This window comes from Heterodontus francisci, chromosome 9 (genome assembly GCF_036365525.1).
Source record: "Heterodontus francisci isolate sHetFra1 chromosome 9, sHetFra1.hap1, whole genome shotgun sequence".
In the NCBI taxonomy this organism is placed as follows: Eukaryota; Metazoa; Chordata; class Chondrichthyes; order Heterodontiformes; family Heterodontidae; genus Heterodontus; species Heterodontus francisci.
The window spans coordinates 12,813,375-12,837,325 of record NC_090379.1 but is presented as its reverse complement, the minus strand read 5'-3'; the positions used below and the strand labels follow the sequence as shown (position 1 = coordinate 12,837,325).

The 23,951-nt window shown below is 45.9% G+C and overlaps 1 protein-coding gene across 1 annotated transcript in view; it reads right to left on the bottom strand.

Moving 5' to 3' along the window:
• Nucleotides 1-405: 405 nt before the first annotated feature.
• Nucleotides 406-23,951, bottom strand: part of nrde2 (NRDE-2, necessary for RNA interference, domain containing) — a 94,613-nt gene continuing 71,067 nt past the window's right edge. The window contains exons 9-14 of the mRNA XM_068038569.1: nt 21,402-21,574; nt 15,299-15,685; nt 12,676-13,613; nt 4,999-5,137; nt 2,752-2,823; nt 406-1,084 (exon numbers count right to left, since the gene is read on the bottom strand). Coding sequence (XP_067894670.1) covers nt 959-1,084; nt 2,752-2,823; nt 4,999-5,137; nt 12,676-13,613; nt 15,299-15,685; nt 21,402-21,574 — 1,835 coding nt within the window. The 3' untranslated portion in view covers nt 406-958. The remainder of the gene's footprint in view (nt 1,085-2,751; nt 2,824-4,998; nt 5,138-12,675; nt 13,614-15,298; nt 15,686-21,401; nt 21,575-23,951) is intronic.

Here is a 23,951-nt window from a genome sequence, read left to right as displayed (position 1 = left end):
CATAGAATATACAAAGGGCAACCTCACCTCTCCACACACAAACTGAATTCAGTTACAGGGCAATGATCTGGAAAAAGGCTGGTCGAAGCAGTTTCAGTAGTAACTTTCAAAGAGGAATTGGATAAATACTTGAAGGGGAAACATTTGCAGATCTGTGGGGAAAGAGCAGGGGGAATCTGAGTAATTAGATAGCTCTTTCAAAGAGCTAGCACAGGCACAATGGGCTGAATGAACTTCTGTGCCGTATCATTGAGTATGAAGATTGAAAGTGTTTTGGTTTAGCCCAGCTAGAAGGGTTTAATGCCCCTCCAATAACAGTGGGAGCTTCCTACCCCACGCTTCTCAGACTCTCAGTGCATCCAAAAGGAGATTGAGGAATAAATAAATTGCATTGCCATGCACCTTACTCAGTAATTTTTAATCTCCAGCTTAGCAAACAGTAAAAATACAAATAAACAAACTGTACATGTTTATTATTTATTACAAAATAAATATTCTGCTTTTCTTTAAATCCTACTACTGAATGCTTCAATGATTCATCCGTCGGATGGAATGTTAAACCAAGCCCCATCGAGTCGGTTTTGGTGGATGTCAAAGATCTCATGGCACCATTTGAAGAGCAGGTTGTTCTCTCGATATCCCGGCTGGTGGTATTGCCCACTCAACCGGTATCACCGAGTTAATTGCTGCACTTTTTGGAGGGGCGGGATCTTGCTGCGTTCCAAAGTGTTGCCATATTTGCCTGCATAACAGCTGTCCTGGCCAACATTCATCCCTCAGCCAATACATTATCACATCATTTATCTCACTACTGCTGATTGTGGGAGCTTGGCAGTGCACAAACTGACTGCCTCATTTCCCTAGGTTTATAACACTGACTAATTGGCTGTCAAGTGCTTTGGGATGTCCCAATGTTGTGAAAGGTGCTGTGTAAATGCAAGTCTTCTTTCTTCCCTAATCAATCTTCCATGAGAATTTCCAGCTCCTCGATAGGAACCCGGATCCGGATCTCCTTTTCAGTCATTAAGTCCACGATTTCTTGGAGCTGCCCAGGTAAGTGGCCAACTGCATCCAGGTACAGGACCTGAGGAATGAGGAAGAAGGTACTTAGTATTTTTACAGAACATTCATCACATCAGCCTTGGCTCAGTGGCTAGCAGTCTTGCCTCCGAGGTCACAGATTCAAGTCCCACTCCAGGACTTGAGGACAAAACCCAACCTGACATTCCCGATTCATTAGTGACAGAGCGCTGCATTGTCAGAGGTACCATCATCTTAGATGCTAACCCAAGGCCCCATCTGTTCAGGTGAAGGATCCCATGGCATTACTTGAGGAAAAGCAGCTTGCTTTCATGGTGTCTCCACCAACAAAGTGTGAGGTAATGTATTTGGGGAGGGAAAACAAAGTGAGGGAATACACGATAAACGGGAGGATATTGGGAGGGGTAGAAGAAGTGAGAGATCTTGGAGTGCATGTCCACATGTCCCTGAAGGTAGCAGGACAGGTAAATAGAGTGGTGAAGAAGGCATACGGAATGCTTTCCTTTATTGGCCAAGGTACAGAATACAAAAGCAGGGATGTAATGCTGGAACTGTATAAAACGCTGGTTAGGCCACAGCTGGAGTATTGCGTAGTGTTCTGGTCACCACATTACAGGAAGGACATAATTGCTCTGGGGACAGTGCAGAGGAGATTTACAAGAATGTTGCCAGGGCTTGGAAGTTGCAGCTTTGAAGAAAGATTGGATCAGCTAGGGTTGTTTTCCTTAGAATAGAGGAGGCTGAGGAGTGACTTAATTGATTAATTAATACAAAATTATGAGGGGCATAGATAGACAGGAAAGACCTGTTTCCCCTAGTGGAGAAGTCAATTACCAGGGGGCACAGATTTAAGGTAGAAGGATTAGAGGGGACATAAGGAAAAACTTTTTCACCAAGAGGGTGGCAGGTGTCTGAAATTTACTGCCCGGATCAGTGGTGGAGGCAGAAACCCTCAACTCATTTAAAAAGGTACCTGGACATGCACCTGAAGTGCTGTAACCTGCAAGGCTACGGACCAGGTGTGGAAGGTGGGATTAGATGGGGTGGCTGGATTTTTTGGCCGGTGCAGACACGATGGGCTGAATGGCCTCCTTCTGTGCCATAATTTTTTCTACGATTCTAACTAACACCACCAAAATGGTCATTCCCTCGTTGTTGTTTGTGGTAGCTTGCTGTGCGCAAATTGGCATTTCCTACATTATAAAAATGACTACACTTTCAAAGTATTTCATTGACTGTTAGAGTTAGGAGTGAAATCAGGATGTACTTTTTCATGCAAAGAATAGCGGAAATGTGGAACTCTGTCCCCCCAAAATTTCCCAGATTGAGATCAGATTTTTGTTGGGTACGAATGTTAAAGGCTAAAGAACAAAAGTTTTGGGGGGGGGGGGGGGGGGGGGGGGCGGGGCGGGTAAAGGAGACATGAGGTACAGATTAGCTATGATCTAACTGAATGGTGGTACAGGTCCAAGGGGCGGAATTGTCTGATCCTGTCCTATAAGAATCTTTAGGCAATGAGTTCAAACTTAGGTATTGGCTCAAGCCCATAATCATCTGAGCCAGAGTTTAGAGATGCACACTGCATTCTGGTGCACAGAACATCTAAAACATTAGCCATGGTATACAAACAGCAGTCTGATGATCCTAGGTGCAACGTGATATCCACCTTGTTAAATAGTTAAAGGTTCGGAGCCTCAATTGCTGTCCTACCTTTGCCCATGGACACTCCTGTAGTGCTCTGTAAAACACACCCTTAATTCTCTCAACATTTCCTTGAGTAGCCTGTTATGTGGGAGGGTTGAAAAAAAGAAATATATTAGAACTGGAACTTCTCATCAACAGGGAAATTTCAGCAGTGAACTGCATGCAATAGAAGATGGGAACAAAATTATGATAAGTAGTTATGATGGAGGAGAACCTTTTATTATATTAACAAAGGTTAATGCACTTATCCCCTCTGGCATTGCAAACCCAGGTGGGTCCAACACAGGCTGGTGCTCAAATGTATGGGCTCACTGCATCTCTGGTTAGAACCCATTTGGAGTACTGTGAACAGTTCTGGTCACCATATTATAAAAAGGATATGGGGACACTGGAGAGGGTGCAAACAAGATTTGCAAGGATGTAACCAAAGCTGCGAGGCTATACTCACCAGGAAAGCACAAGCAGACTGCTCTCTTTTTCCTTAGGGGTGACCTAATAGAGGTCTTTATCAAAACCTTTCATAATTTTAGAGTAGACAGAGAGAGAAAGAGAGAGAGAAAGAGAGAGAGAATGTTTCCACTTGAGGAGTTTGCAAGTTCTCCCTGTGTCTGCGTGGGTTTCCTCCGGGTGCTCCAGTTTCCTCCCACATGCCAAAGACTTGCAGGTTGATAGGTTAATTGGCCATTATAAATTGCCCCTAGTATAGGCAGGTGGTAGGGAAATATAGGGACAGGTGGGCATGTGGTAGGAATATGGGATTAGTATAAATGGGTGGTTGATGGTCGGCACAGACTCGGTGGGCCGAAGGGCCTGTTTCAGTGCTGTAAATCTAAACTAAACTAAAGAGTAAAAATAGAGGCCATCAATATAAGATAGTCACCGAGAAATCAAATAGGGAATTCAGAAGAAGCTTCTTTACCCAGAGTGGTGAGAATGTGGAACTCGCTATCACAGGGAGTATTTCAAGCGAAAGGTATAGAGTCATTTAAAGTAGATAAACACGAGGGAGACGGGAATAGAGGGTTATGCTGATAGAGTTAGATGAGGAAGGATGGAAAGCAGCTTGAGTACAGCATAAATGTTTGCATGGACTGGTTGGGCTGAATGGCTTGTTTCTGTGCTGTAGACTCTATGTAATTCAATGCACTTCTTGTCCATGATGAGAATAGAATCATACAGCACATAAGGAGACTGTACAGCTTATTGTGACTGTGCCAGCTCTTTGAAAAAGCCATCCATTTAGTCCCACTTCCCTGTTCTTTCCCTACAGCTATGCAGATTTCTCCACTTCAAGTGTTTATCCAATTTCCTTTTGAAAGTTACTATTGAATCTGCTTCCACCGCCCTTTCAGGCAGTGTATTCCAGATCACAACAACTTGGTGCATAAAAAAAAATTCTCAACTCCCCTGGTTATTCTGCCAATTATCTTTATCTGTCCTTTGCTCACTGACCCTCCTACCAGTGGAAGCAGGTTTTCCCTATCTATTCCATCAAAACGCTTCATAATTTGGAACACCTCTACTAAATCTCCTCTCAACCTTCTGTATTCCAAGGAGAACAATTCCAGCTTCTCCAGTCTCTCCACATAATTCCCTCATCCCTGAAACTATTCTAGTAAATCTGCTCTACACTCGCTCCAGGGCACACAATTCACGAGAAGTGTAACCTCAGTGTTGTTCCCAACCTTTAATCAGCAACTAACTCTAAGGAGGCAAAGTAATCGATAGTGGCCACTAATGGAAAATAATTTATAAAGTTCCTCTCAGACTCTGAGGTAATCAAGTGAGGCACAGAAGTCAATGGTTATCCATCACTGAGTGAATTTAACCAGCCTGCACTCCCTCTCCCAGCTACATTTCAATGTCCACTTCATTCAGGAACTCGAGTCCCTTCTTAAAAAGTTGCATACTTTTTTTGAATAAAAATTGCACACAATACTGAGACTTACTGGTAGCTCTTTCAGACAGATAGCACTGGTACGAAGGGCCGAATGGCATCCTACAGTGCAGTATGATCCTATGACTTATAACCAAAGGGTACCAGCCAATTTACCGTATTATTTTGTCATCAACTTTCAAGTGTCAGATCCACCCAAAGGGTTTGCCATTAATCATTCAGTCGACCCCTAGGGTTATGATTTGATAGGTTTACAGGTACACTAAGGATATTATATAAATGTAAACGCTCAGGGTGGCTGCAGAACAGGAGGCTCCTCCTACCCACTGGCACCAATGTCTGCAGTTGGCTCTTACCATAAAGTTCAGGTACATCCTCCAGAGTAAAACACAGTGCGCACCAGCCTCAGTCTGAACAGCGTGCTCAAACAGTGCCCTGATCCGATTGGTGAGGCCGGTTTCTGGGAGAGTGCTGTACACAAGCCCAATGTCAGCCCTGGGGAGACAGGATTCAGAAATAAATTAAAGCAAAATACTGCAGATGCTGGAAATCTGAAATAAAAACAAGAAATGCTGGAAATGCTCAGCAGGTCTGACAGCATCTGTGGAGAGAGAAGCAGAGTTAATGTTTCAGGTCAGTGACCCCTCATCAGAACTGGCAAAGGTTAGAAATGTAATAGGTTTTAAGCAAATAAAGCGGGGGATGGGGCAAGAGATAATAAAAGGCAAAGTGCTGATAGGACAGGGTCACAGAGAATAACTGACCAGGAGGTCATGGAGTAAAGGCAAACGGTATGTTAATGGTGTGTTAAAAGACAAAGCGTTAGTGCAGAGAGGGTATTAATGGACAGAAAAACGAACAGCCCTGGCCCAAAGCACAAACATGAAAAAAAATAGTGGGCAGGCACATGGCAAAAAAAATGAATGATGAAACAAACTAAAATAAAATAAAAAGAAAAAAGAAAAAAAATGAAAATAAGTGGAGGGCCCCATCATGCTCTGAAATTATTGAACTCAATGGTCAGTCCGGCAAGCAGTAGCATGCCTAATCGGTAAGTGAGATGCTGTACCTCGAGCTTGCGTTGATGTTCACTGAAACACTGCAGCAATCCCAGGACAGAGATGTGGGCATGAGAGCAGGGGGGAAGTGTTGAAATGGCCAGAAACCGGAAGCTCGGAGTCATGCTTACGGACTGAACGGAGGTGTTCCACAAAGCAGTCACTCAATCTGCGTTTGGTCTCCCCAATGTAGAGGAGACCACATTGTGAGCAGCAAATACAGTATACTAAATTGAAAGTAGTACAAGTAAATCGCTGCTTCACCTGAAAGGAGTGTTTGGGCCTTGGATAGTGAGGAGAGAGGAGGTAAAAGGTGCAGGTTTTACACCTCCTGACATTGCATGGGAAGGTGCTGTGGGAAGGGGACGAGGTGGTAGAGATAATGGAGAAATGGACCAGGGTGTCACGGAGGGAACGATCCCTTCGGAATGCTGACAGGGGAGGGGAAGGGAAGATGCGTTTGGTAGTGGGCATCACGCTGGACGTGGTGAAAATGGCGGGGGATGATCCTTTGGATGTGGAGGCTGGTGGGGTGGAAAGTGATGACAAGGGGAACCCTGTCGCGGTTCTGGGAGCGAGCGGAAGGGGTGAGGGTGGAGGTGCAGGAAATGGGCCTGACACAGTTGAGGGCCTTGTCAACCATAGTGGGGTAGAATCCTTGGTTGAGGAAAAAGGAAGACATATCAGAAGCGCTGTCATGGAAGGTAGCATCATCAGAGCAGATGCGTCGGAGATGGAGAAACTGGGAGAATGGAATGGAGTCCTTACAGGAGGCACGGTGTGAAGTCGTGTAGTCCGAGGTAGCTGTGGGAGTCAGTGGGCTTATAATGAATATTAGTAGACAGCCTATCCCCGGAGATGGAGACAGAGAAGCTGATGAAGGGAAGGGAAGTGTCGGAGATATGGACCATGTAAAAGGTGACAGAAGGGTAAAAATAAATGACCAGTTCTTCCTCCGACAAAGGTTGATCGCACCAGACGGCAGGAATACTATTCCCAAGTACAGCCCAGAGAGGCCTCCAGTGGCCTCCGCAGCACACATTTGTGGTTTGCTCTCCTCACTCCACCTATTCCTCCAACACCCAACAATTCCTTGAATTAGTGCCAATTTCATCTCCAGTCATCTGACACCAGTCTACATTTTCTCACAAAAACCAAAGTTGCACCTCTTCCCGACTCCTCCTCTCATTTTCCCTCTCGCTCTCCCCTCTCCAAATTTTTTCTTGTGGCCCTCCTGCTCACCCAAGCTCCTTTGAGCCTGATTTACATCTTCTCTTCTTTGGCCTCCTTGTCTCGAGAGACAATGGGTAAGAGCCTGGAGGTCATCAGTGGTTTGTGAAGCAGCGTCTGGAATGGCTATAAAGGCCAATTCTAGAGTGACAGACTCTTCCACAGGCACTGCAGATAAAATTGGTTGTCGGGGCTGTTACACAGTTCGCTCTCGCCTTGCGCTTCTGTCTTTTTTCCTGCCAACTACTAAGTCTCTGACTTGCCACACTTTAGCCCCGCCTTTATGGCTGTCCACCAGCTCTGGCGATCACTGGCAACTGACTCTCACGACTTGTGATCAATGTTACAGGACTTCATGTCGCGTTTGCAGACGTCTTTAAAGTGGAGACATGGACGGCCGTTGGGTCGGATACCAGTGACAAGCTCGCTGTACAATGTATCCTTGGGGATCCTGCCATCTTCCATGGGGCTCACAAGGCCAAGCCATCTCAAGCACCGCTGGCTCAGTAGGGTGTATATGCAGGGGATGTTGGCCGCCTCGAGGACTTCTGTGTTGGAGATATGGTCCTGCCACCTGATGCCAAGTATTCTCCGGAGGCAGCGAAGATGGAATGAATTGAGACGTCGCTCTTGGCTGACATACGTTGTCCAGGCCTCGCTGCCGTAGAGCAAGGTACTGAGGACACAGGCTTGAAGCACTCGGACTTTTGTGTTCCGTGTCAGTGAACCATTTTCCCACACTCTCTTGGCCAGTCTGGACATAGCAGTGGAAGCCTTTCCCATGCGCTTGTTGATTTCTGCATCCAGATACAGGTTACTGGTGATAGTTGAGCCTAGGTAGGTGAACTCTTGAACCACTTTCAGAGCGTGGTCATCGATATTGATGGATGGAGCATTTCTGACATCCTGTCCCATGATGTTCGTTTTCTTGAGGCTGATGGTTAGGCCAAATTCGTTGCAGGCAGCGGCAATCCTGTCGCTGAGTCTCTGCAGACACTCTTCAGTCTGGGATGTTAATGCAGCATCGTCAGCAAAGAGGAGTTCCCTGATGAGGACTTTCCGTACTTTGGTCTTTGCTCTCAGACGGGCAAGATTGAACAACCTGCCATCTGATCTTGTGTGGAGGAAAATTCCTTCTTCTGAAGGATTGAACGGATGTGAGAGCAGCAGGGAGAAGATGATCCCAAACTGTGTAGGTGCCAGAACACAGCCCTGTTTCACGCCACTCAGAATAGGAAAGGGGTCTGATGAGGTACCGCTATGCTGAATTGTGCCTTTCATATGGTCATGGAATGAGGTGATAATACTTAGTAGCTTTGGTGGACATCTGATCTTTGCTAGTAGTCTGAAGAGACCACGTCTGCTGACGAGGTCAAAGGCTTTGGTGAGATCAATGAAAGCAACGTAGAGGGGCATCTGTTGTTCTCGGCATTTCTCCTGTAGCTGGCGAAGGGAGAACAGCATGTCAATGGTGGATCTCTCTGCTTGAAAGCCACACTGTGCCTCAGGGTAGACACGTTCAGCCAGCTTCTGGAGCCTGTTTAAAGCAACTCGAGTGAAGACTTTCCCCACTATGCTGAGCAGGGAGATTCCACGGTAGTTGTTGCAGTCACTGCGGTCACCCTTGTTCTTATAAAGGGTGATGATATTGGCATTGCGCATGTTCTATGGTACTGCTCCCTCATCCCAGCACAGGCAAAGCAGGTCGTGGAGTGCTGAAAGTATAGCAGGCTTGGCACTCTTGATTATTTCAGGGGTAATGCCGTCCTTCCCAGGGGCTTTTCCATTGGCTAGAGAATCAATGGCATCACTGAGTTCCGATTTTGTTGGCTATTCGTCCAGCTCATCCATGACTGGCAGAGACTGGGCTGCATTGAGGGCGGTCTCAGTGACAACATTTTCCCTGGAGTACAGTTCCAGGTAGTGCTCAACCCAGCGGTCCATTTGCTTGTGTTGGTCAAAGATTCTGTCCCCTGATTTAGACTTGAGGAGGGCGATCTTCCTGACGGTTGGCCCAAAAGCTCTCTTAATGCCATCATACATTCCTCTGATGTTTCCGGTGTCGGAGGCCAGCTGAATATGACTGCATAGGTGTTGCCAGTAGTCATGTGCACAGCGCCTGGCTGTTCTTTGTGCCATGCTTCTGGCTGCTTTAAGTTAACTCGCTGGGGACTTTCTTGTAGTTCAACAGAGCAATGCGCTTAGTGGCTATGACAGGTTCCAGCTCTTCAACGTGAGATTGAAACCAGTCTGCATTCTGCTTCTCACGTTTGCCATAGGTGATCATTGCTGAGTCATAGATGGCGTCTCTGATGTGGGCCCACTTGGTCTCTGCATCCCCTGTAGGAGTGTTTTGAAAGGTTTTTTCAAGTGAATTTAGAAACTTATGTAACAGCTGTGGATAAGAAATTCTGCTAGTGTTGATGCGCGGGCTGCCCTTCTGCTTAGTGATGCAGCTTCTTTGGTTTGAGTCTAACCTTGCTGCACACCAGGGAGTGGTCGGTGTCGCAGTCCGCACTGTGGAAGCTGTGTGCGATTTGAACGCTGTTTAAAGAGGCTCGCCTTGTGACGATGAGGTCCAGCTGGTGCCAACGACGTGATCTTGGGTGCCTTCAAGAAACCTGGTGACAGGGTTTAGTATGAAAGAATGAGTTGGTGATGCAGAGGTTGTGATAGGTACACAACTCAAGCAGTCTCTGTCCATTCTCATTCATCCTTCCATAGCGCCCAAGGCAGGAGGGCCATGAATCATGGTCAGCCCCAACCCTGGCATTAAAGTCCCCCAGCAGGAACAGATGTTCAGTATTGGGGATGCTACTAATGATATTATGGAGTTCCTCGTAGAACTGGTCTTTAACTTCAGGTGGGGAGCAGAGTGTTGGAGCATAGATGCTGCGTAGGTGTACTGGACCAGAGGCGGTGAGCAGTCGGATGGACAGTATGCGTTCTGAGCCATTTGAAGATGGCTCTATCAGGCTGAGCAAGGAGTTTCTGATGGTGAAGCCCACTCCGTGCTGTCTTGGTTCTTCAGGATCCCTGCCCTGCCAGAAGAAGGTGAAGTCTTGTTCTCTTAGAGATCCTCTCGCAGGGAGGCGTGTCTCCTGAAGTGCTGCAATGCCCACATTGAGTCTACTGAGCTCGTTGTTAATGATGGCAGTCTTCCGAGAATCGTTGATTTGTGTAAGGTCTTCCGCCAGGCCAGGACACATAGTTCTGACGTTCCAGCTTGCAAAATGAAGGGCTGGTACCTGCTTTCCTTTTTTTGTCATGCTGTTTGTTGCGGTGTTACAGTCCGCTGGTCGGCAGTGACCCTGAGCTCCAAGCACCCATTGAAGCAGGTGGACTGTGGCGGGACAGAACCTTACTGACCGGGGGCTGCCCGGTTTGAGGCAGGCGGTAGCTGTCCAGTGAGCTGCAATGACGTCTCCCACCAACAAAGGCAACCCATGGCGCCCAATCTCTACGCCAATTGAGCTGGGCTTGTAACCCGTAACTGCTGCCTTCCGTGTTGTTTTTGGTCGCTGTGAGGCGACTATGGAGTGACCTCTCCATGGCACATGCCTGGGCGGATGTATGGAGGTTGTGAGTTGCCCAAGCGTCAAAACACCCCTCTCGGCCTTCCTGGTGGGGTCCAAAGGAGTGCAGGACACGACGTTTGGCACCGGTATGGCTGCAGGAACTGCCGGAAACATGCCAAAGGTGACACGTGACTGCCTTCGGGGTTCCGCTCCGGATTTTCTGTTCGGGTTTACTCCCTTAGCCTTGGTCTCTCCCGAGACACCCACAAGGCAGTGGAGTTGTTAGGGCCCCTGCTCAGGGATAGGTGGATGCCAGTGGGGGAAGGGGGAGCGATGGAGGGGGGAGAGGGTGCGCAGGGCCTTGGTCTTGTCGGTTGCCGGACCTTTTAAGATCTTTGAGATCAGGACTGGCAGCTCGATTTCCCTGCCTCCCTTGATGCTGATCCCCAGGCCCCCGACTTCGTGCTTGATGACCCTGACGCTTCGTTTCTTGTTGCTGATGGTCTCAGGGATTTGTTCCGGGAGCTTGGTGTAGGCATTGCGGATCCCGGTGGCTTTCGGACTTAGGGATCCGGGCTGAGGACTCTGCGAGCCGGCTCCGTTGGTGAGACCATTCCAGGCGGCGGGGTCCCCGGGCTGCTCGCAGCTCAGAATGAGATTCTCCTGTTTCAGAGTGGCCAGCACACGGTGCCAGCTGTCCCTGACTAAAACTTCCAGCAGCTCACTTCTCTGCAGCCTGCTGATTTACATACTTAACTGAAAAAAAAACACCCTCACCCTTCCACATTCAATTACTGACTATCACCTTCCTAAAGCTTTGGAAATCCTAAAGTTTTTGGGGGCCCATTTCCCTGGCTCCCCTGTGCCCTGGCACTGAACAGGAATAGGCTGAACTGGAACTGACATTTGTGTCACAGCCTACTAACATGCCAACATTTCAGTCAGAAGACTGATTATAGTGACAGGTCAAACTCAAGACACATTTTTAAATGGCTCTGCCAAATAGCACAGTGAAGAAGCAGAGCCATGCAGACCAGCAAGTCCCCGAGCTTCATTACCCTGGTCTATGCTGAATCAACTAGTCAGGGTAGCAGAAGGTTGTGTTACAACTGGCCTCAGGGTCCCTGCTGGAAATGCACAGGTGTATACATAGAATGGTTACAGCACAGAAGGAGGCCATTTGGCCCATCATGTCCACGCTGGCTCTCTGCAAGAGCAAGTTAGCTCGGCTCACTCCCCATCTTTCCCCTGTTGGTCTGCAAATTTTTTCTCTTCAGATAATTATCCAGGCTTATTTGGCACAGGGAGAATGTACGATGGGGCAACTTGTTGCTGTGGAAACAGTGGCAGAGCAGAGAAGAAAAGAGATGGAAAGGGGGAAAAAGAAAAACGTTCACTGACTCGTTCCTGCACTCGTTCCTCTCTCCCAGTTTCTTCAACACTTAGAATCTGTGAACTTAACAACAACTTGTATTTATACATCGCCTTTAAAATAATAAAGCGTCACAAGACGCTTCACAGGAGCGTTATCAAAAATAATTCGGCACCAAGACACATAAGGAGATATTAGATCAGGTGACCACAAAGCTTGGTCAAAGAGATTTAGAGGGGGAATTTCAGAGTGTTGGGCCTAGGCAGCTGAAAGCCAATGGCGGAGTGATTAAAAGTGGCGATGCACTACAGGTCAGAACTGCAGGAGCACAGGTCATCTCGGAGGAGGTTACAGGGGGAGGGGCGAGGCCATTGAGGGATTTGAAAGCAAGGGTGAGAATTTTACACTTAAGATGTTGCTGGACAGGGAGTCAATGTAGTTCAGCGAGTACAGGGAGGGTGATGGTGAACTGGACTTGGTCGAGTCTATAGGCAACCATGAATGAGGATTTCAGCAGCAGATGAGCTGAGGCAGGGGAGGGGTCGGGTGATGTTACAGAGGTGGAAGTAGGCAGTCTTGGTGATGCTGTGGATATGGGGTCAGAAGCTCATCTGAAGGTCAAACACCACACCAAGGTTTTGAAGGGTCTAACAGTGGCCAGGGAGAGGGATGGAGTCAGTGGCAGGGGGCTGAAGACAATGGCTTCAGTTCTGCCAGTATTTAACTGGAGGAAACTTCTGCTCATTCAGTACTGGAATTCAGACAGCGGAGGAGTCGAGAAAGGTGCTGGTGGGGTAGAGCTGGGTGTCATCAGCGTATAGCTCATGAGACATATGGCTTCAGGGCAGTTCTTACCTCTGCACAGAATCTACACGCTCCTTCCTCCGTTCTTCTGCATAGATTGCAAATAGCCACGGCAGTATTATGTCTTTTGCAGTCCTGGTGATGGTGTCAAAGAATCTTCTGCTCCTGCTGGCGTTGTGAGACTTGCTTTCAACCTGCACATACAGCTTCCAGAGATCGTGGTTGGCAGGATACTGCCTCAAAGCATGTGCAAGTATCTCACGAAGAGGGCCCAAGGGATACACGCTGACTTTCATGTGGAACCGCAACAGTGTCACGTGCATCATGGTCAGCCTCTCAGAGACAGAAGTCACACTGTGACCCCAAGTGCTCTTGTTGGGTTGTATTTTGTTCAGTGAGGAGAGGCCTCTAAGCCTTTCAGAAGTCTGTTTGTAGAGTGTGTCCGCAGCCTGAATGCCCACTGTGAGGTACTGGAAGAGTGCAAAGCAACCTATGAGGCTTACCAGCTGACCAGGCCTCTGTTTGTCCAACAACGGATCTGGTGAAGTTAAGTCATTGGTTAACAAGTCCTGCAAAGAATGCTCATATGTTTTTCGAGCCTTAAGCACATGAATTGGCAGCACTTCACCTGCATAAGGCGAATAGGCATTACCCTGGGCAAATTTGGTCAGGATGTAAACTGCTCGACATGTCGTTGACCCTACGATGCTCCCCATTAACTCCAGTTCCAGTGAGGCATAGAGGAAGCAGAGGTCACACAGCATGGAGCTCTTCAGGCCCTGGGTAACAGCCATAGCAATGGCTGTGTCAAAGACCTTTCGCGAATCCTCCACGTTGCCCAGTAGCCATTCCAAGTGGGCGTATTCCTTCCAGAGAGCTAGATTATTCCTGTTTTCTGTCTCCTTCAGGAGGTTTTTGGCTAGTTTCTTGCTCCTCTTCCCCTGAAATTTCAGCTGTTTCTTGTTCCTGAGCTGCAGGTTCCTCACAACCTGTCAATCAGTTAACAGACACAGTGATTTTTTTTGTAATTTTGCCAGTCCCCTAACTCCTCTCCCCCACCACCCCCCAACCCTCTTTCCAAATCCTCCTCTCCCGAAAGCACCAACTTGTGGATGGGGCAACACAGATCTGAGGGTGTTGGTCACCTTCCTGTATTTCACCCACATGTCCATGCTTCAGGGGAGCCTGGACAGTGAGTGTTGATTCCATTGTGGGGGTAAGGGCAAACCCAGCTCTCAGCCGACAGCCACATTTTCAGGAGTCACTGGACAGCTATCGGGAGTAATCCACTGTCCCATCATTTAAAACCCCAGTTCCCAAGACCCTGCCTGTGAATCTGATATTGTACAAAGCCTTGAGTCTGTAGGGGAGATGGTATCAAACTGGAACACAAACAGCTCAAAACAGAATCTTCAAAAAGACCTGCACAACTGTCTTTTTAAAAAAATATATATTTATATATATTCATGGTTGAGATCTTTGGGAACATGATTTTGTAAACAGCAAAGAAGCTTCCTATTCTCCTCCGTTAGGAAGCACTACTGCCTGATACCTCCAATCCCTGGATGCAAACACTGAAATAACAGCTTACATTTATATAGCACCTTTCACATCCTCAGAATGTCCCAAAGCACTTCACAGCCAATGAAGTAGTTTTAAAGTGTGCTATTATGTAGGCAAACATGGCAGCCAATTTGTGCACAGCAAGGTCCCAGAAACAACAATGGGATAAATGACCAAATTATCTGTGGCTTTTTTTTTAATAAAGTGATGTTGATTGAGGAATAAATATTGGCCTCGCACACCGGGGTTGCCTTGGGATCTTCACGTCCACCTGAGACAGCAGGCAGGCCCCAGAAAGGCAGCACCTCCAACAGTGCTGCACTTACGCAGTACTGTACTGAAGTAACAAACCTTTTGTCACTTTGGCTGAGCCAGTCAGGTTGCTACAACCGGAAACCATATTCCCCCTCCCTACCCCTGTAGAAGCATGACAGAATAAAAGAGAAAAATAATTAAGCTGGATTTTCTTCACCATTGAGAGAAATCTGCTGGAAGTGCATGTATGTGGATATTAAGGGAGCAGTGGCCAGGACTTGGATGTGCTGCCTCCCACAGTGGAATAGTCAACCACTCATAGTCTGTACACGCACACAAAGAATGGCCACTCGGGTAAAGAACTGGAAGGGGATTTGGTGGCTATGAAAAAGCAACAACTTCAAGACAGGAGAAAAACTATACCAAGTAGAACGGAGGAGAAACAGGCTCCACACTTTAATCTACCCAATAAAGGTCTTTAAAATGATGAAAGGTTTTGATAGAGTAGACACAGAGAGTGCTTCCACTTTGTGGGGAAGAGCAAAACTAGAGGTCATCAATGCAGGATAGTCACCAAGAGATCCAATAGGAAATTCAGAAGAAACTTCTTGACCCAGAGAGAGGTTAGAATATGGAATGTGCTGCCACAGGAAGTGGTTGAGGGGAATTGCATATGTTTAAAGGGAAGCTAGATAGGAACATGAGGGAGAAAGGAATAGAGGGTTATGCTGATAGATGAGGAAGGATGGGAGGAGGCTCGAGTGGCACATAAATGCCAGAATAGACTGGTTGGGCCAAATGGCCTGTTTCTGTGTTGCATGTTCAATGTAAACTCCCGATCACAGAGTGCTCCTACCTTTGATTTCTCATACTGCAGCCAGCTCAGTGCAAGCTCGGACCGCTCATCCCCAGTAAACAGGGGCAAGGCTTGGTGGAATGCTGTCCGTATGAAGTCCTCCCCTTCTTTGCAATGACAGGCTGTCCTCTTCTGATCGAGCACTGCAGTCATGAACCCGACAGCACTTACTCCTGAGACTGGAGATTCACCCCATGCTAGCATTCTCTCGCTGCTGGAACCGCTGCTAAACAGGCCAGGCTCGTCCAGCGACATGTTCAGGCAGGAGGGAGGGAGGCCAAACTTTGCTGGGATTCCCAGAAATTGGAAAAAGGAGGACATGAGCTGGAACTTTAGCTGTGGGCTGGAGATTTTGAACATCGAGGAACCAATATCATCAAACAGCACCTGTTTTTTAAAAAAAAGATTTTACAGCTTTAGTGACCCCTGAAAGATGCTCTTACAATTAAAGAAATCCTAAATTTGTGCTTAAAACAATGCTACATGAACATTTTGAAGTGTGCGAGACAAACCGCCTATGTATCACTGTGCTCCTAAAGGTAATTTGTTGTCTGAAACGCTTTATGGTGTGATCAGGTGCTATGTTTACTTGAATCTTTTAATCTTTCCCAAGATACTGAATGACCTGCTCTGCACTTCCAAATTTTCCAGTTTTTATTCCCTAAAACCATTCTCTTTTGCAACAATGGGACACGGAGCTGGTCAATTAATCTGGAATCTTCGAGTGACAATGAGGACACACTTCCTAACAGGAACCATCAGCCCTGGCTCAAAAGGTAGCACTCTCACCTCTAAATCAGAGGTTGTGGGTTCAAGTCCCACTCCAGAGACTTGAGCACAAAATGCAGGCTGACACTCCTATTGCAGTGCTGAGAAGCTGCTGAACTGTTGGAGGTCCCATATTTTGGGTGGAATTAAACAGAGACCCCTCTGCCCTCTCTGGCTGACATTAAAGATCCCATGACACTACTTGAAGAGGAGGAGGAGGAGGAGAGGTTTCCCTGGTGTCCTGACCAATATTTATCACTCAACTAACATAGGATCATAGGAGCAGGAATAGGCAATCCAGCCTGTCAAGCCTGCTCCACCATTCAATTAGATCATGGCTGATCATCTACTTCAATGCCATTTTCCCACGCTATCCCATATCCCTTGATGTCATTAGTATCTAGAAATCTATTGATTTCTGTCTTGAACATGCTCAATGATTGAGCCTCCACAGCCCTTTGGGGTAGAGAATTCCAAAGATTCACCACTCTGAGTGAAGAAATTCCTCCTCATCTCAGTCTTAAATAGCCTACCCCTTATTCTGAGACTGTGTCCGTGTTCTAGATTCACCAGCCAGAGGAAACATCCTATCCACAACTACCCTGTCACGCCCTCTAAGAATTTTGTAAATTTCTATAAGACATCACTTAAATGTCTGGTCATTATCTCACTGCTGTTTGTGGGAGCTTGCTGTGCACAATTTGGATGCCAGGTTTCCTACATCACAACAGTGACTACACTTCAAAAGTATTTCATTGGCTGTAAAGCACTTTGGGACGTCCTGTGGTGGTGAAAGGTGCTAAATTATTTATTTGCTCATTTCTAAGGGTGAGTCAGCTACACGTATTGTCCTCTTGGTTTCTTTATCTCACTTCAACATTTTCTGGGTTGAAATTTTGCTGTGTAATAAAGGGGTCATCAACACAATTCTTGGGAGATGGGTATCATCAGAAAGGCCAGCATTCACAGCCCACCCTAGTTGCTCCAACAAGGTGGTGGAGGTGAACCTTCTATTTCTTTTTGATACAACTGAGTGACTTGCTCGGCCCCCAGAAGTTAGTTAAGAGTCAATTACATTGGTGTGGGACTGCAGTCACGTGTAGGCTAGATGGGGTAAGGACGGCAGGTTTCCTTCCCTAAAAGGACATTCGTGAACTAGTTGGGTTTTTACAACAATCTGACAGCTTCATGGTCACTTTTTAAGACCGGCTTACTTCCAGATTCTCAAACTGCCTTGCTGGGATTTGAACTCACTTTCATTGAATTAATAGTCCCGTAACACACTATCATATCCCCAATCAGCTGTATTTTTACAGGTATATGGTTTGTGCTCATACTGTGATCATTAGATGAAGCTGTATTTTAATAATAGACTCCCATGGGAATAGGATACCACAACATAAGAATACATCACACAAAGGGTGAGTGGAAATCTGGAACCCTTTTCCCCAATACAGAGATCGATAGATTTTCTTTGTATAATGGTATCAAGTGATATGGAGTGAAGGTGAGTAAATGGAGATGAAATCAACCATGATCTAACTGAACGGTAGAAATAGTGAGGGGCTGAATGGCCTCATGTTTCTAGATAGATTATATACTAGCACTTCCCGTGGCAGCACTCAGAGCAGGTCAGAAGATATGCTGCAAGTGTGACAGGACGCAAGCAAAAACTGCAAGAATAGATTTCTTTGTTAACTTCCCAATGCAAAAATTAGCAACTTCTCAAACTGAAATGGATTCACATCTCTACTAAATATTTTTAAAATGCACACAGTGCTACCTTGGACCGCCCCCAGGTGAACTCTAGGATAGAGTGTATTGGTCAGATGCCAGACCAAACAATTTGCTCACTTTATCTTGAAAAATTCTTTGGTACCAAAGTGTGAACGTAGCCCAAAGGTGTAACAGAAAAAGTGTTTTTTATGCATTTTCCTGCAACAGTCATTTGAAATCGATGTTGCTGTACTGCTAGGTTACCAGCCAAAATAATGCCTGTTCTCCAGCTGCTGTATAAAGTGCACAGTAAATCTTGTTAGATATTGTAATGGTTCTCTTGAGGAGTTAGGGGTGCTAGTGTCACAAATACAAGTCCTTTCTTTCCTATAATTGTAACAATGATCAGGTTACTCCCTCAGAACATACGTCATAACTTTCTTTGATGTCAAGTTCAGGAATGCCACAATATATTGAGCTTTTTAAAATAAAAATTGTTCTTTTTTTTTGATTCTCCTTCCGTGAAGAACCTTTGTGTGTTTTTCTACATTAAAGGCACAAAAATAAATGCAAGTCATTGTTGCTCATAAGTGAAACTAACAAAACTGTTTGTTGTCTATCTCCTGCTTGTTAGGAAAGTGGTGGTGGGCATTTTTTTAAATGCAAGGAAATTTTTTTGCAACTGAATAAATTTCTAGGTCACTTCAAATGTCACTAAGAGTGAACCATGTGGTATGGGACAGAGTTCAGATGTAGATCCAATTGGTATATGATAATCTGGAACCTTTCATAGAGTCATACTGTTATAAAGCACAGAAACAGGCCCTTCGGCCCATTGTGTCCGTGCCGGCCATCAAGCGCCTATCAATTCTAATCCCATTTTCCAGCACTTGGCCCGTAGCCTTGAATGCTATGGAGTTTCAAATGCTCATCTAAATACTTCTTAAATGTTGTAAGGGTTCCTACCTCTACCACCCCTTCAGGCAGTGTGTTCCAGATTCCAACCACCCTCTGGGTGAAAAAATTTTCCTCAAATCCCCTCTAAACCTCCTGCCCCTTACCTTAAATCTATGCCCCCTGGTTATTGACACTTCCACTAAGGGAAAAAGTTTCTTCCTATCTACACTATCAATGCCCCTCATAATTTTGTATACCTCAATCAGGTCCCCCCTCAGCCTTCTCTGCTCTAAGGAAAACAACCCTAGCCTATCCAGTCTCTCTTCATAGCTGAAATGTTCCAGCCCAGGCAACATCCTGGTGAATCTCTTCTGCACCCTCTCCAGTGCAATCACTTCCTTTCTTTCATGGTCATTCACATCAATTTAACAACTTGCTATGGAGGGGTCTGAACTCCAGTGCCACAAATATTTCACTATGTCAGCTGTGGTTCAGTGGGCAGCTCTCTCAATTCTGCATCAAAAGATTGCAGTATCCCAACCCTCTCCCTGGCTGCTATCTTATGCTGAATCAGGTTGCTCATAACCTTAGTGTCCGACATGAGCTTCCGACCATATATCTGCTCCATCACCACCAAGACAGCCTAATTCCACCTGTGTGACTTTGCTAGATTCTGCCCCTGCTTCATCTGCTGCTGAAACCCTCATCCATATTCTCCCAACCTAGATTGGCTCCCAGTCCAGTAATGTTTCCACTTTAAAATTCTCAACCTTATTTTCAAATCCCTCCATGGTCTCAGCCTTCCCTCTTTCTCCATTATCCTCCAGCCCTACAACCCTCCAATTCTGGCCTCTTATGCACCCCAGATTTTAGTTGCTCCACCAAGGGCGGCTGTACCTTCTGTTGCCTAGGCCCCAAGCTCTGTAATTCTCTCCCTAAACCCAGACGTCTCGCTACCTCTCTCTCTCCTACTTTAAGACACTCCTTGAAACCTACCTCTTTCATCTGTCCTAATAACTCCTTATGTGACTCGGTATCAAATCTTGTTTAATAATACTCATGTGAAGCACCTTTGGACATGTTACAACATTTAAAAGATCTACATAAATGCAAGTTGTTGTTGTTGTAGTACAAGCCCCACTCGAGATTTGAGCACAAAAATCTCGGTTGATCCTCCAGCATAGTTTTGAGGGAGTGCTGCACTGTTGGAGGTGCAGTCTTTCAGACCTCACCACTCTCCCCGAGGACTCTCTCCAACCCAAATCACTAACACAGATTATCCGGTCATTATCAAATTACTGCTTGTGGGAGCGGCTGCGTTTCCTTTATTATAACAGCCACCACACTTCAAAAGTACTTCATTCACTGTAAAGCCCGCTGGGTCATGAAAGGCACTATATCAATGTAACCTTTTCTTTTTCACTCGCTGAAGTGCCAGCCTCAATTCTGTGCTGGAGTGGGGCTCGAATCCACAACTCTCTGGTTCAGGATGAGGATACTATCACGGAGTTATAAATAATTATATACACTAGGCTTTTGTGCAGATTCCAAAGAGAAGACTTTCAATCCATGAGTCTGGACTAGATATGATTCAAGACGTGAAAGGCCAACGTCCAGACAAATGCACCTCCCTGTTCCCATGACAACAGGTCTTCATTATGAATTTAAGCAGAGTGATTGCTCTAGGTAGAACACCGATTCCAGGCTTGTGAGAACCAAGGCAGCACATTCTATGGAACTGGTCAAGGCTAAACAAAGCAGATTTCAGTCAGCGGCACAGCTAGAAATTTGTAGTTTGTGCACACCCCAGCCAATGTCTTGCTCATAGAACAGAGAAGATGAGATATGCTCCACTCTGTTAGGTTTATAAAACATGCCCAGCTTAACAAATGAGTCCTGCTGCTCCATTCCTCTTCAATATAAATATTATTAAAAGGCACATACATTTTTCCACATTCTGATTATAACGTTAAGATTGAATACTCCTGTAAATCAATCAACACCCTTCAGGTTAACAACTTGCAGTTATATAGCATCTTTATCACAAAATATTCTAAGGCACTTCACAGGAGTGTAATTAAACAAAATTCAAGTCACATAAGGATATGTTAGGACAAGTGACCAAAAGCTTGGTCAAAGAGGTAGGTTTTAAGGAGCATCTTAAAGTAGGAGAGAGAGGAAGAGAGACAGAGAGTTTTAGACAGGAAACTCCAGAGCTTAGGGCCTAGGCAGCTGAAGGCATGGATACCAATGGTAAAGCAATTAAAATCAGAGATGTGCAAAAGGCTTGAATTGGAAGAGTTGAGAGATTTCAGGGGATTGTATGGCTAGAGGAGCTTACAGAGATAAGGAGGCCATGGAGTGGTTAGATAACAAGGATGAGAATTTTAGTCATGCCATTGCCAGACTGGGAGCCAACATAGGTCAGCGAACATAGGGGCGATGCACGAGCGGGACTTGGTGCGAGTTAAGAAATGGGCAGCAGAGTTTTTGATGAACTCATGTTTATGGAGTGTGAAAGTGGGAGCCAGCCAGGAGAGGATTGGAATAGTCTAGGATGAAAATTTTAAGATGGGAGAAATTTCAGAGCGTTATCTCCCCGAGATTCTATCTGCAGCTCCCTGTCGAGACGGAGTGCACCAGAGGGTAAATTGCACATGCTCAGTGGATCAAATCTCTTACTCGTCATCCAGCGATCTGTATTCTGATGTGGTTAGCTCACCTGCCTGTCAGGATCCTCACAGTCCTCTTCAGTCTGACCTTTTGCCTTATCAGCTCGCCATGGCAACCAATGCTTGAAGTCACGGGTGCTCTCCACCTGCATCCAAAGCTGCCACTTGGGTAGCGACTTGTCCTTGACTTCTTCTCCATCTTCATCCTCCTCTTCATCATCGCCTATTCAAATTGAAATGATATCATTTTAAAGGGGGTGTAGGAACAGCAAGATCTGGGGGTGTGCGTACAGAAATCTTTAAAGGTGGCAGGACAAGTTAAGAAGATGGTCATAAAAGGCTGACGGGATCCTTGGCTTTATAAATAAAGGCACAGAGTACAAAAGCAAGGGTATTGTGCTAAGCCTTTTAAAATACTGGTGAGTTCCCAGCGGGCGTATTGTGTTTAATTCTGGGCACCGCACTTTAGGAAGGATGTCAAGGGATTGGAGAGGGTGTGCAGAAGAAATTTACTGGAATGGTACCAGGGATGTGGGACATAGAGAGACTGGAGAAGCTGGGGTTGTTCCCGTTAGAGCAGAGAAGATTAAGGGGAGGTTTAACAGAGGTAGGATTTTGATAGAATAAGGAGAAACTGTTCTCATGGACACAAGGGTTGATAAGCAGAGGACAGAGATTTAAGGTAATGTCAAAAGAACCAGAGGGAAGATGAATACTTTTTAAAGGCAGTGAGTTGCTATGACCAAGATGAAGCAGATTTAATAATAACTTTAAAAAGTAAATTGGACAAATGTTCGAAGAGAAGAAAACTGCAGGGCTTTGGGGAAAGGAGAGGGGACTGGGACTAACTAGATAGCCCTTTCAAAGAGCTGGCACAGGCACGATGAACTGAATGGCCTCCTTCTGTCCTGCTATCATTCAAATACCAATTATATTTGGACTCTTTGTAACTGCTGAGCAAGCTGTCGCCTGACACTTATAAAGTCACACCCTCACTTTTCTTTCTAACCTTGAAGCATTTTCAAGTGTGTGAGGTGCCATCTCTGATAGTCTCAGAATACTTTTTTTTTGCCTGTTCTCCTAGTGCCATTTTTGGATTAATACAAAATGCTGAAGCTGATTTGTATAGTGAGAGCTGGGCTCCAACTGCCTGGACAACCCAGATATCTGGGCTGGGCTATGCAACACAGGCCTTTGAGATTACATGCACTTGTCCCCTCATTTAGCTGGTGATCTCTAACTTTTGTTACTTTTGTATTAAGTTATATGGAACCAAGGTGGGTAAATGGAGTGAGGACACTGATCAGTCATGATCTCACTGAATGGGGCGACAGGTCCGAGGGGCTGAATGGCCTGTTCCTATAACAGCCTGGAGTCTTTTGGTGGCATGGATGGCGGGTGGAAGAGACAACAGAAATGTTTCTCAGTTCAATTCCTGTCTGTCCAAAAGCTGTGGTTGGAAGAAGATTGTGGGGAGGGGAGGCTGGTCCATGGCTATTTTGGCCCAACAGGTCAACGTAAAACTGCAGGACAAATAACTTTCACTCTTCATATGAAATGCTGTCAGAGGCGCTCCATGTAATCACTGGCCAGCAAACAACAGCAACAAGGAGTTATGACCCACTGCGTTAGGAAAGCCGCACTTTAACACAGTCAAGTCTTCTTTAAAAGAACAAAATCTATAATCACAGTGCCGCCAAGGCATTAAACAGGATTGCACCTGTTTTGTTATGATGCAACCAAAAAGTAAACTTCAGGGACAAAACTGGTGAGACGGTGGCATGGTGGTAATGTCACTGGACTAGTAAACCAGAGTCCCAGGCTAATGCTCTGGGGACATGGGTTCAAATCCCACCATGGCATCTGGTGGAATTTAAATCCAATTAATTAATAAATTCGACTAAGTAATTAAAAACAGTCTCCTCAGTTTCGTTGCACCATTACTTACATCGATTATCGTAAAAACCCATCTGGTTCACTAATGTCGTTTTGGGAAGGAAATGTGCTATCCTTACCTGGTCTTGCCTACACGTGACTCCAGACCCACAGCAATGTGGTTGACTCTCAACTGTCCTCTGAAATGGCCTAGCAAGCTACTCAGTTGTCAATGGCAATTAGAGATGGGCAACAAATGCTGGCTTTTCCAGTGACTCCCACGTCCCATGAAAGAATAAAAAAAATTAAACAAGTGGTAACTAGATCATCTGCTTTGCAGTTCTGATATTTCCTGTTCAGACTTTTAGATTTGGGGGAACCAGGTGACTGATTCAACCACCACAACGCCTCTGTGATGACCATAGCACCTCTCTGGCACCTGCGCTCAAACCCAACCCAACCGGATAGGATGAAAACTCTCTTCCTGATAGCCACAAAGTGAGTGTAGGTGGCAGCCTCGTTCCAGTTTTTTGTGGTATATGGCTCTCAATTTGGCAAGCATTAGGTAATCTCACTTAGAGACGCCATGGGTAACTGGTGCGAGTGATGGAAAAATTCACAAAAGTTGAGTGGGAGCTGCCCGATGAAGACTGCAAGAACAATCTGTATTTACACAGCACCTTTAACATAATAAAATGTCCCAAGGAACTTCACGGGTGAATTAT